Raw genomic sequence first — 14035 nt, 5'->3', positions numbered from 1 at the left:
AGGAGATGAACCTGACATCATTATTACTTACTACAGTAAGTATAGTCTGTGAGTGCTCATCAGTAATAAAGTGAGTCAACTATGACATCAGTAGCTATTATGTGAGAACTTGGAGGCCAGTCTATGACGTCAGTCATCTATGATGCACCCACTAAATAGAGTTCAGCCAATAATGGGGTATGCGTGTGACATCATCATCATACCCGGAAGTTATGCGGGAACGCCTACTGAGTGGCAAAAAACAACTCTCTGGCCTTGACAGCCCATACATCCAACAGAAAAGCCCTATCCGATTGCATTAAACGACCTTAAACAACATTAAACTCACTTTGCCACTCGATTTGCCATTCACTTTATGCATGCACATACCCTCTATAAATAAAGCGAAGTGAGAAACAAACGCAAAGAAAGACACACTTACTGGATTTATATAGAAAGATAAGAGCATCTAAAAGTCTCAAGCGTAAACGGTTGTTCTTTGTACCTTTGGGGAGAGGCTGCGCAGATCCACCTGAGGATGACGTTACTACTGTCGATGATGATGATGACGATGATGAAGAAGAGGAGGAGGAGCCTCCCGTACTGGTGGACGTTCCCTCCCTGCCCGGAGAGACGACCCCGGTGGACGTGGTGTTGCGGTTATACGCGTCCCCGCGGTTAAACGTGTCCCCGCGCTCGGTTCCCCAGTCCGTCCCGACGACGTGCACGGTCTGCTGACCCCCGCCTCCTTGGTGGCCCCCCTTTGATCAATTTAGAAAGAAAGGAAAAGACAATTGTAATAGGGTAGATACCCTCACAAAAACATGCACGTAATCCTGGTCTCAATTAATGCCTCCCCCTGGCCAGCCGGGGCGCCTGATGGAGGGGAAAGGAACTGGTTGGAATTACGTGTTCCTTCCACGCGCTACGTCCAAGCCAGGGAAATCTCCACTGTCAGGTGAAAAGAAGCAACTTGGACTCCTCATGCATAGAAGGAAGCATGAGGTCAGTCCGTTGTCTCCCCAGGCGTGGCATAGGGAGAGCAGAGCCCAGGATTACATAGGCAATTGGCACTGGGTGAAAAAATGGGTTACAAAATTGTGGGATAAAAGTTATTTAAAAAAAAAAAAAAAAAAGGAAAAGACAATTGATCATCTAACATGGAAAATAGTTACGTTTTATAAATTTTTTAGGCTCTTGAATATAGAGTAATGGCTGGTTTATACTTGGTTGCACATTGTGTCTTAAGTGTGTCTTAAGTGGGTCTAACGGTTAGTGCAGTGGTTCTCAACCTGTGGGTCTGGACCCCTAGAGGGGTCCCCAAATTATTTTGGGGGGGTCCCCAGATGATTGACTTAATGTGCAACATTGTTTTCTCTCTCAACAGTAAACAAACCAACATAAAGTCTAAGTGTACGTAGGGTATGCACTTCTGAAGTGACAATTTAAGGACTTTTGATACCTCTAAAATGACAAATTAAACATTGGCCAAATTGTCAAATATTAGAGGCAGAAATTGTTAAAATAGCCGATCTACATGCTCACAACGACTCGCAACGCGAGGCGTTGTGAGCATGTAGATCAGCTATTTTCAAAATAGAACCGTGTTATCCAAAATGTAATGCCTCAACTCTTAGTGCTCGTATAGGTGTGGGGGTCCCCAGTTCAAATATGATTCTTTTTGGGGGGTTCACAGCCTGAAAAGATTGAGAACCAGCGCACTCTAAACTATGGGTGACCACTAGTCTGCCAAAAATGTAATGTCTCAACTCTTAGTGCTCGTATAGGTCTGGAGGTCCCCAGTTCAAATATGATTCTTTTTGGGGGTTCACGGCCTGAAAAGATTGAGAACCAGCGCACTCTAAACTATGGGGTGACCACTAGTCTGCCAACCTGACTGTGGGTGCTGGTGCCCGCGGCCGCGCTGCTGCCTTTTTGTCGACCGTTGAGCGGCCGGTCCTGCTCGTTGACCGGCCGGTAGGTGTGGCCGCCAATGGCGTAGTTCCCGTTCCCGTTGATGGCGTTCCTGCCGTTGTTGCCGTGGCCGTTGTTGCCATTGTAGCCGTTGTATCCGTTCGTCATCCGTTCGATCAGGGCTCCGTTCTCGTCCTCGCAGAACTGACTAACCAGCTTGGACTCCAGAGCTGTGGCGTGTAGGGATGGGGGACAATAAGCGATGTTACAGTTTATCGCGATAAAAAAGACTCACGATAATCGTATCGTTGAGATTGAAGTTATAGTGATATCTACTGGGATCAATTCACCTTTTATTTGCCGAGCTGCATATCCGGTACCACTTAAACCCTCTATAATTGGTAAAAGATACTTATAATATACAATACATGCTTTTTACAGTCTCTCTATCAAATGTCTTTGCCAAAAAATAACCGATCTACAAGCTTGCATCGCAACGCGTTGTGAGCTTGTAGATCTGCAAATGTTCCGACCCTGGATAATGGATTTTGATTACTGCCATAATATCGTAAATCACGATTTATTTTGTCTCAATAATCGTGATATGAAATTTTCATATCGTCCAATCCCCTATAGTGGCATGATTGACGAGTCAGAGACACAGACATCACACTATTCACTATTGTTTCCCAGTTGTGTCTCCGCTTTGCTTACAACTTCCTTTGAATACATACAGTAGATCAGGGGTCTTCAACAGGGGGTCTGGGACCCCTAGGCTAGGGGGTCCTCAGAGATGCAGAGATTAAGCACCCTCGCATCCCTATTCTGGGAGGGAAAATTTGCCGAAAATAGTAGATCTACGAGGTTGTAGATCGGCTATCTTCTAGCAAAGAGGTTTGGTGTTAAGGGAAGACCAAAGCCAAAGGTCAAGTTTACAATTGAGTGTTTAGGTTGTTAAACGTATGAAAACTGAAATATAACATGAATCCAATGTAGTGGGGGTCTCTGCTTCACTTCTTTCTCAGCTAAGGGGTCCTTGTCCTGAAAAATGTTGAAGATCCCTAGATACGATAAACTCATAAGAGACATAAAGAGCAAAATGACACAACACCAGTAAGACTCCATAATCGGGAGATAAGCGACCGTGAGGTTGCATGAAAAAATCGGCCTGATGGTGGTGCTAAATGGGACAGAGCCATGTTGATGACATGATTGTAGACCAGGGGTTTTCAAAGTGGGTGACGGGGCACCCTGAGGTGCTGTGACGGCAGTCCAGGGGTGCCGTGAGATAATTTGATAATATTTGGAATTTATTTGGACACTTGAAAAAATATTTAGTGTCATTTTAAACTTGAAGTACAAAGTTATTTTCAGTCAGTTCTAACCAAAATGGCTATTATCTCAAAGTTTTCCTCGCAGCATAATCTCTAAAATATCGTCACTGTCGGGCAGAAACCTCGTATCTCCAAGTTTCAAATGTGTAGATCTTTTGGTAAAGCAAAGCCCTGCTTCATCATACAAGACCGTCGCACAAAACTAGTGAAAACAGACGATCGAAAACGAACGGTTTTGGACATACAAGGTTTCCACCCAACAATGACAATATGCTACAAATATAAGGTGCTGGGAGTGAAAATTATAATGTAAGGGTGCCTCGGATTTAAAAAGAAATATGTATGGGGTGCCCTGAGACAAAAAAGTTTGGGAACCCCTACTGTAGACATACTGTGTACCGCTTTGCGTGATTTTAGGGCAAAATCTGTAAGTGCAGTGTTCAAAAATGTGACCAACAAGTTACACAAGTCATCTATGAGCATGAGGAGTGTCCACCGCGCCTCTAGCCTAGTTCAGGCCGGTCCGGTGCATCTCAGGAGCGGGACTTGAATATGCAGAAGGAATGTACTGGAGCAAACACGGACTGTTTAAGCCTTATTTATTAGCTACAGGTTGCAGGCAAGAGTGACCTTGCCTGACTCTTGCCTGCACCCTTTAACTAATAAATAAGGCTTAAACAGTCCGCGTTTGCTCCTGTACATTCCTTCTGAACACAAGTCATGTACTTTGCAGGTGGCCCCGACCAGGGTTGGGAAGTAACGGATTACATGCAACGGGATTACGTAATCAGATGACAAAAAAACGGGTAACTTGTAAAGTCTCAGGTTACATTTTAAAGCTCTACTATGTAGCTTTTTTTTTATAAAACAAATCTTAAAATTGTCCTAACTATTAAATCGCCAAGGTTTTAGAACCACCACTCCGTTAATTTCAGCCCCAAAAGCCTTTTCTTTATATGTTTTCTACTGAGCCGTGACAGGGGCTGCATTTCCCGGCAAAATTACGTCATCTGCATCATTCCGTATACGTGTCTCCCAGATCATACACTACCAGCCAATAACAGCGCGGATCATAAACTACCGGCCAATCACATCGCGTCTTGCTGTCTTCTCAGGAAGTAGCTTGTCTCAACAGCAGTGTTTACACTGGTGAGGAGTCATAGCATGTAGCATGCTCGTAGAGGAACGTGAGACCCTTCTATGGATGCATGTTGGCGAGGCAAAGGCGGACACGGTGGTTCGCGGCGGCTTCGGGTGAAAATGGCTGAAAAAAGCATACGCGATATAAGCTTGCTGCGACGCGTTGTGAGCTTATAGATCGATGTGTGCTTGTAGATCTGCTGTTTTCACTAGTTTAGTACATTTTATAGATGATAAATACAAAACGAACGGTTTTGGACATACAACGTTTCCACCCGACAACGACGATATGCTATAAATATACTGTAAGGTGCTGGGAGTGAAAATTATAATGTAGGGGTGCCTCAGATTAAAAAAGTATTCATGGGGTGCCCCGAGACAAAAATGTTTGGGAACCCATGTTGTAGCTGGGATTACTTTTTAAAAGTAACCTGCACAAACCCTGGCCCCGATCGACTCACCTGGCAGGGTGTTGAAGTCGTCGATGAGGAGCATGTGTTCGCTGTCCGGGTCCGACGCGATCAGGTTCAGCTCCCGGCGGAACTCGCTCTGCGTCAGGTCCGAGCTGTTGACGATGCCGATGGCGAACATCTCGATGTTGGCGGCGTGAGCCTCCCGCACCGCTATGTCCAGCTTGACGGGCTCGCGCTTGTCCGTCTGGCCGTCCGTGATGACCACGGCCACCTTGCTGACGCCCGTGCGGTGGCTGTAGAAGGCCTCCTGGGTGGCCTTTGATGAGGTGAAATTATATTATTATGTTGTATTGTTTGTAATGAATACATCAGTTCTGAGAACTTGAAGGTAAACACCATTTGCAATTAAGGTCAGAAGTAGGGAGGGTAGCATGAAGGTCACAGCTGGCAGTTAGTCAGTGCCCATTTGTTTTATGGCCGTGTGAAGGAAGATATGCCGTGTGAGGAGTTTTTGGCTTTCACAATGGTTGCCACCTTAAATCTCTTTGAAGTTCCAGGCTGCCACCATAGTCTCCATAGACTTCCATGTAATTCATAGTGCACGGATCATGCACGCCCATGATCATGCACCACATGTGTGCATGCTGTTCACAGCTTTCAAACAAAAAACAATAACTCTGGCAACTCGGGCAACTCGGGCTGGCAGTTAAAAAGTTAACAAGAATGTGTTATTGTCTTTGCTAAGCCAATTATGAACTGAGAATCAGGGTAGTGCGAGTCAGTCTGTCTTGTCTGTCTCTTGGTGTAGGACGTATGTACATGTGTGTGACTGTTACAGCGCTGTAAATAAATATTTTCTATTATCTTTTAACATCGTTTCTGAGTCAAGGTTTTGCTGATCCTTTGAGAGTTTCAATTCCGCTATGGAGTCCATAAATTAAGTAGGATTTCTACGTCACCTTGCGGATGGCCGTGCCGGTGTGGGTGCCCTCGCCCATGTAGGGGATCTTCCTGATGGCCTGCTTCACGTCCTGCTTGGTCATGTAGCGCACCAGGTTGAACTCCAGCTTCACCTCCAGGCTGGGGACGCACGGGGAGACATTCAGAGAGACAGACAGGTTGGTTGGTCAAGACAGTGTTTCTCAACCACTGTGCCTGGGGACCTTTGGTGTGGCCCTGAGAAGGGTCAAGTGTGCCCCTTGAAACTGCTTGAAAGCCAGTAATCATTTTAAAAATGATTTAAACTAGGTGGTGCGAGGCGTTGTGTGCAACTCATGTTGTGCGTTTCCAAATAAGGCGACTCTCTCGTCAGTACAATGAAACCACGCCCCCCCCCCCCCCCCCCCCCCCCCCCCCTTGATACAACTTTATATAAAACAAACGTTAATATTAATTAGATAAGCCACGTCACGTCGCAGAAACAGAATAGCATGAGCTAATATTTAATGAGTGGCGCCTATCCAGTGATTTTGGGGCATAAACAATAAGTTGAAGGATAAAATTAAGTCTGATAATGATGTGCTCATGTTCACATCATGTAATACTTTACATTACTTAAGACCATTTTTCAAATATTTAATTTTGTAACGTATTGGACAAAATAGCCAATTTCATATTGAGGTGCCCACTCTTCCTTAGCGTCCACTTTCCCTGTATTATTAATACCTGCACACAATTCAACCAATACTTTTAAAGGACAACTTTACAACAAGGGTTCATATTTTAGATAGTCATTAGAGAAAAGGAAAGATGAGTGTTAAAATGTTTTCATTTACTTCTTTCTATCATTTTAGTGATTTTAAGGATTTTGATTTGGGGGCATGCATGCATGTGGCTAAATACGTATTTTTAGACACAATAAGCCCATTCCCAAGATGCACCGCAATCTTTCATGGGCAAATGTGACTTATGGTGGCTGGTGTACATAGTAACAAAGAAATTGTCAGCTTATTGTGTCTAAAAATACATATTTAGCCACTTGTACGTATGTCCCCAACCACTGAAATCAAAATACTAAAATGGCTAAAACGATAGAAAGCAGTAAATGAAAACATTTTAACACTCATCTTTTCTTTTCTCTAATTACTAAAATATGAACCCTTGTTGTAAAAACTAAAGTTGTCCTTTAACAGGTTTTGGTGGACTGAAACCAAGAAGTCCCTGAAACAAAGTTAGTTTGAAAATGCTTTGAACTGGTTTTTGCTGCTCATTGGACGTATTTGGAGCAGTGCTGCGTTTTATGTTGACCCATATTCCCATAACTAATAAATGACTGTGTGACATTTCAGTGTCCATTGTCTGGCATCCTATTCCTGGCTGCAGACTATTCCCAGCACTACATCTCATATACACTATATGTAATGTGGCTGCTGGATATTGTGTGTGCGTAGCAGCTCGGTGTAACCTCACTCCTAAGTTCTCGAAGTATTTAAAATAAAAGAGAGTCTAACAGGAAATAGCCTATAGCAGGGGTCTTCAATGTTTTCAGGCCAAGGACCCTTTAGTTGAGAGAGAGATGAAGCAGGGACCCCCACAACCTGTTCATAGATTCCATATTATAGTTTAATTGTTTGGCAGCACAATCGTCAATATATTTTCAATTCATGTCAATTTGTGTTTTAAAATATTTGACCACTTGAACCGTCAATACATAATAAACTTGACCTTTCACTTTGTACTTAGTCTGCTCTTTTTCCCCTCTACACCCACCAAAGCTCTTTGCCGAAAACAGCCGATCTACAAGCTCTGCGAGGCGTTGTGAGTTTGTAGATCTGCTATTTTTGGCTAAAGTTCTCAGAATAAAGGACGCTAGGGTTCAAGTGGTTAATATAAAAAAGGAGAAAAAAGGTTTCTATCACTAAAAGATCTGAAGGACCCCCTGTAGTGACTCTGGGGACCCCCTAGGGGTCCCAGACCCCCTGTTGAAGACCCCTGTTGTAATATCATGTGAAGCACGACAACAGTGACAACTGTGTGTGAAGCATGACAAAAAGCTTCACTTTTACGTTTGTGCAAAAGACAGAGAACGATAGTGTGTTGCCTATAGCAACCACACTAATAAAGACTATTTCAAACATACGAAAAGAAAATATTAAAGAGTCCTTCTTTAGTCCACATTTAATTCTATACCTCTGTTGCATCTTCCTCCAAAGAAATGTAAAACCGTGAGGCAAGTGTGTGTCCTCCTCACAAGGTCAGTTAGGATCAAGACTTCTTTTGTCTGAAAATAAAATATATAACTAGAAATACTGTTCCTACGAAACAGTGTGGGCTCGCTCGTGACTATATTCTCCAGCGTGCTAACTGTCGTGTGAAGCTCAACCAATACTCCAGCTACCACCACTCCCAGATGTTTTTCCACACCTCAATTACACCTCATTGGCTAAGGGCCCTGCCTTTGTACTGTCTGCGATGGAACTCCCGCGGCAGAACTCTATAAATAATGAAGATAACATAGTGTTTTCGCCTTTCAGGCGAGCCCACAGTAAAATATATTTTTTATTTCTTGGTTGATTTCCATAGTTTTTCCAGCGGCTGACTCTCAGCTTTGTTGATGGCGTTTAAACTGTGGCTCTTGATGTCGGCGTGAACGTCTTCGACGCTTTGGGAAGCGTCGATGACCCGCCAGTTGACTGAAGGGTCCTTCGCCAGCTGCTCAAACCTCTGCTGGACCGTTCTTTGGAAGACGCCGTTCTCGTATCTCTCCGCTCCAAACTGGGCTCTGAGCGCGGCGTCGCTCGGACTGAGCTGCAGGAACATCACCAGGTCTGGCTTTGGCAGTCCCTCGTCGGGCTGCTTGCACCAGTCCGGGCAGAACCCCGGCTTGGCGCTGGTGAACGCGGCTCCGGAGAAGGCGTACCGGTCCACGACCAGCGTGGTGCCTTGTTCCAGCTTCTCCATCATCAGCGGCACGAGTTCCCAGCGGTTTGCGGAAAACAACAGGTGCACGGCGTGGTCCTCCAAGTCGCTTTTGTTTTCGAGGTAGGCGTCGATCAGCTGTCCGATCTCGGTGGTTCTATCGGGGAATCTCATCATCTCGGCCGGTTGTCCACTTTGTTGCAGGGCGTGGACTAACTTGGCACATTGCGTCGTTTTCCCGGCCTTGTCCAGTCCTTCGAGCACAATGAACGCTCCTCGTTTGCATGGCATCAGTCCAAGGTGCGTGTATTATTTATTTGTGGGCTCACTAAAAGCGAGCACACGTATGTTATCTTCATTATTTATCTATCAAGTTCTCCTCAAAATGACGTAATCTATCAGTCAAGTTCTCCTCAAAATGACGTAAGACACTGCCTTTGTACTGACAGTACAAAGAAAGGGCCCTTAGCCAATGAGGTGTAGCCAAGGGGTACCGGCTGTCTGTCTGTCTGTCACGTCACACTTTTGCCCCTACTCTTATCGCTGCCATCGTTGGCCCTATCGATGCCAAACTTTGCACACACACCCTTGGATGGCAAATCACAACCTGATTTATCACATGGCCTTCTTCTAGCGTCACCATCAGGTTTTTGCAAAACAAATTTTTGGACACTGCTCCTACAGATTTTTGCCCTAAAATCACAGTACGCAGAATCTCAGAAAGTCATGTCGTCAACATGGATCTGTCCCATTTCCCATATTCCCTCCGGATTGGCCACGATTGCCTTCTAAAGTTTGTGCATGCGACGTGACGGTCGCTTATCTCCCGATTAGGGAGTCTTACTGGTAGATTGTAGCTTGTAGATTTTGCTACCATAATGTCACACTAGTGTGACAAAGTAGGCCATTAACACCATTTAGGCCTAGAATTATTGAATGCTTTATCCAGTGAAAAATAGCAGATATACAAGCTCACACGCTGCGAGCTTGTAGATCTGCTATTTTTTTTAAAGTCGTGAAAATGTGTGCAAATCTTTGAATATATGTATTTTAAAAGCGAATGTTTGTAACTAAAACTTTGCTTCTGGGTGGTCCCTGGAACTAAATATTTTGAGATGGGGGTCCGTGGCCAAATACATACCATTTTGGGGTCCTTCCTTCCTTCACATGAAAAAGTTTGAGAACCACTGACATAGTAGTCTCTTAAGAACAGACTAACTGAGCTCCAGTTAAGTGAAAAAGGACCTTTTCTTTGACGATGGCTCGCCAGATTGCTGACATAGAAACAGGTTTTTCAAAAAAATCTTCAAAAGACACTCATAGAATCGGGTCAAAATTCAAATTTTTTTTTTTTAAAATAGCAGATCTACAAGCTCGCAGCGCGGCACTCGGTGCCGCGCTGTGAGCTTGTATATCTGCTAATTTTCAATAGTTAAAGCATAAAATAGTGATACACAATACTGTGTACCCGTTCTGAATGGGTTAATTCACAAAGAAACCTAACATTTTTAGAAACGGAGATATGAGGTCTGGCTTTCTGCCCACCAGCGACGACATTCATCTGTCGCGGTGCTGAGAGATGACAGTTCAAGGCCTCTGTGCAGTCGGCTGCATACAAACACATTGCATGGCACTACCAGGGATGTCACACCAAATACTGGGCCCTGGGTACAAGGATTCACTTGTACCCCCCATTAATGTTCTTCATAAGGGGAGGGGGTTTAACCCATTTAGACTGGGAACGCATTATTATGCGTTGTCTTGTGCTTTAACGATTGAAAAATAGCAGATATACAAGCTCACAGCGAGCTCGTAGATCTGCTATTTTTGAATATTTCAAATCCTTCTAAGGTTTTTTGAAAAACCTACCGGTATGTTTCTATGTCAGTGTTGCTCAAACCTTTTCATGTGAAGGACCCCCAAAATTATATGTATATTTGGCCACGGACCTCCATCTCAAAATATTTAGTTCCAGGGACCCCCAAGAAGCAAAATTTTAGTTACAAATGTTCGCTTAAAAAAATACATATATTCAAAGATTTGCACACATTTTCACGACTTTTCAAAAATAGCAGATCTACGAGCTCGCAGCGCTGCACCTGAGCTTGTAGATCTGCTATTTTTCAATAGCTAAAGTATAAAATAATTAAAGGAGTAGTTCACCCCCAAAATGACTTTTTTTCTATTGATTACTCATGCCATGGAGAGTAGAGTTCAATAATATTTTTAGTTTTTTGTCACATTCCTAAGACAAAAATGTGATAACAATAAATTTACCCCCATTCGTTCCGGATGGGGACCGGTTTCGAAACGGGTCCCCATCCGGAATCAATGGGGGTAAATTTACTTGAATCAAATGTTGGTCTTAGGAATGTGACAAAAACCAAAAAATATTATTGAATATGGCATGAACATGGCATAAGTAATCAATAGAAAAAAGGTAATTTTGGGGGTTAACTACTCCTTTAAGGCCCCTCTACCTTGGGCCCTAGTAACTCAGTCCCACTTCCCCGCCCCCTTGTGACGCCCCTGGACACTACCAATAGACGTTGACGCGTTCACAGACCTGTACACCACCAGGCCGACGCGGGTGGCGTTCCGTCCCACCGTGACACGGTCCACAAGCGCCATCACAAAGTCCTTGATGATCTCGAAGTTCTCGGGGCCCACGCTCTCCGAGCTGTCGATCACGAACACCAGCTCCATGGGCCTCTCCTTGCATTTGATGCCACAACCTTGGGGGAGGGGGATATAAAAGACATACATAGTCAGGGGTGTCGCACCAAATTCTGGGCCCCGGGTACAAGGATTCACTGCGGTGCGGGCCCCCTGTGAATGTTCTTCAACCGGGAACGCATTATTATGCATTGTTTTGTGCTTTAACTATTGAAAAATAGCAGATCTACAAGCTCACAGCGCGGCACCGAGTGCCGCGCTGCGAGCTTGTAGACCTGCTATTTTTGAAAAATCGTGAACATTTGTGCAAGTCTTTGAATGTTTCAAATCCCTCTAAGGTTTTTTGAAAAACCTATGTTTCTATGTCAGTGGTGCTCAAACCTTTGCATGTGAAGGACCCTCAAAATGATATGTATTTGGCCACGGACCCCCATCTCAAAATATTTAGTTCCAGGGACCCCCCAGAGGTAAAATTTTAGTTACAAATGTTCACTTATATATATATTCAAAGATTTTGACACATTTTCACGAAAAAATTGCAGATCTACAAGTTCGCAGCGTGGCACTCAGTGCCAAGCTGCGAGCTTGTAGATCTGCTATTTTTCAAAAGCTAAAGGCCCCTCCACCTTGGGCCCTAGTAACTCAGTCCCACTCCCCCCCCCCCTTGTGACGCCCCTGCATACAGTCTTGAGACATAACTCGCCGCCCAAACTGGGAGTTACTGAGGGATTCACAGTAGAAATAACAAAAGAAAGATAGAAGAATGTAATAAAACCAAAATGATGAGGCTCTCCTACAAACGGGTGATTTGGCTAGCGTTTTGGAAGATGCTCCGGATCCCGGCGCTGCGAGCTTGTAGATCTGCTATTTTTGAAAAAGTCGTGAAAATATGTGCAAATCTTTGAATATATGTATTTTCAAAGCGAACGTTATAGTAACTCAAATTCACTTCTGGGGAGTCCCTGGAACGAAATATTTTGAGATGGGGGTCCGTGGCCAAATATATATCATTTTGGGGGTCCTTCACATGAAAAGGTTTGAGAACCACTGACATGGTAGTCTCTAAAGAACAGACTAACTGAGCTCCAGTTGAGTGAAAAGGACCTTTTCTTTGACGATGGCTGGCCAGATTGCTGACATAGAAATATAGGTTTTTCAAAAAAACCTTAGAAGGATTCAAAAGACACTTATAGAAATTCTAATTTTCACGATTTTTCAAAAATAGCAGATCTACAAGCTCGCAGCGCGGCACTCGGTGCCGCGCTGTGAGCTTGTATATCTGCTATTTTTCAATAGTTAAATCATAAAATAATGAAACACAAATTGTGTACCCGTTCTGAATGGGTTAACTCATTTGCATTTATATTTGATCACAGCATGAGGATATGAGAGCGTGCCTTGCATATACAGGATCTTTCCTTTACCCTTTTGCAATATTCCTCATTCTATTTTTGTATCCTATCTCATAGCCAGGGGCGTCAATTGGGTATGGCAGGGGTATGCAGCTGCCATACCCTGGGTCCAGGGGGGGAAATAAAAGTTACTTTTAAATATAAATCCATGAATGTCTCTTTGTCTATCTGTGCTGGTTATTATGTTGTTAAATTACAGTAAAATAACTACAAATGCAAAATTTAACAAAATGGTCACTTTAACAAGGTATTATAATTGTATTCTCCACACTTGTATTCTCCCCATCTTGACAGAATGGTATATTCACAGGTTCCGCAGGTCAGCTGCACAGGTGCAATTCATTATTGTTAATTGTGGCGCGTTTACTAACATTCCAAGTTTAGCTGCACTTGAACAACCGTTCCAGGCTGCCATATCCAGCCCAAGAAACCGTAGAAACGGATGAAAAAATAAAATGTACTTCTTAAAATAAATGTATCATGCCTGTTGCTAAGGTATGGCAACATGACTGGTGTCTTGCGTGCAAGACACCAGTCATGTTGCCATAGATAGACGCCACTGCTTATAGCATAGTCATGTTTCCTCCATTTTCACTATACTATTGATTATAGTGACTCCTGGAGGGCTTATTTGTTTAGGTAACACAACGTCATGTAACACATGTATATAAATCTTCCCCACATTTGAACCACCAGATTAGTAATACGTTATCGTGAGGACAAGAAAAAAAGACGAGGTGCCATACCACAGATCTCCTTAATCATTCGAATGATGTCCTCTCTCTGAAATCAATCAAAAGCACACATTGTTATAGTGAGAACAATAACACAAGAACGAGTGCTTTAACTGAAAGGGTACTGAAAGTACTGTGACTGAAAGAAAAACACGAGTAAAAGCAGGAAGACTTACAGTGAGACCCGCTTCACCTTTCTCCCCTGGTCGGCCCTGAGGTGAGAAAACACATTGTGTTGTTTTTATATCACTCTTTAATAATAATAACTAGAAAGATGCAATAGGCTATATGCACAGCAGCCATTTTGGAGAGAAGTTTGATGGTCTTCTCACTTCCTTCACAGGTGTTACCAATAATACTAATGAAGGCTCTGTTCCATTCTGGTCAAATAGAGTCAGGGTGCTGTAATATTGTGCTGTTGACTCACTACACCAGTGGGTCTCAAAGTGTGGTCCAGGGACCTTCATGGTTCCTTGGGGGTTTCAAATGACCCCTTAGAAGGTGTCACTCTTGAGTGTTCAAATATGGAACCAAATGCAGCCTTAAAAGGTTTGAGAACCACTGTGCAACATGAA

The 14035-nt window shown here is 43.6% G+C and overlaps 1 protein-coding gene and 1 pseudogene across 2 annotated transcripts in view; both read right to left on the bottom strand.

Moving 5' to 3' along the window:
* The window catches only part of LOC308280287, a 104938-nt pseudogene that overhangs the window by 1519 nt on the left and 89384 nt on the right, over positions 1–14035 (bottom strand). Inside the window, exons 29-35 of the transcript in view lie at positions 13637–13672; positions 13473–13509; positions 11205–11373; positions 5740–5860; positions 4829–5096; positions 1873–2123; positions 485–740 (exon numbers count right to left, since the gene is read on the bottom strand). The product of the transcript in view is annotated as an uncharacterized misc_RNA (transcript). The remainder of the gene's footprint in view (positions 1–484; positions 741–1872; positions 2124–4828; positions 5097–5739; positions 5861–11204; positions 11374–13472; positions 13510–13636; positions 13673–14035) is intronic.
* On the bottom strand, positions 8279–8929 carry LOC308309347 (thymidylate kinase-like; the record flags this gene model as incomplete). The annotated part of the gene is made up of 1 exon (XM_080754897.1): positions 8279–8929. One exon carries the CDS (start codon positions 8927–8929, stop codon positions 8279–8281), a length of 651 nt encoding a protein of 216 aa, XP_080611023.1.

Source organism: Nannobrachium achirus (genome assembly GCF_963921795.1).
Source record: "Nannobrachium achirus genome assembly, chromosome: 24".
NCBI classification, from domain to species: Eukaryota; Metazoa; Chordata; class Actinopteri; order Myctophiformes; family Myctophidae; genus Nannobrachium; species Nannobrachium achirus.
Note: the sequence above shows the minus strand (reverse complement) of the source record. Positions and strands in the feature narration are given on the sequence as shown.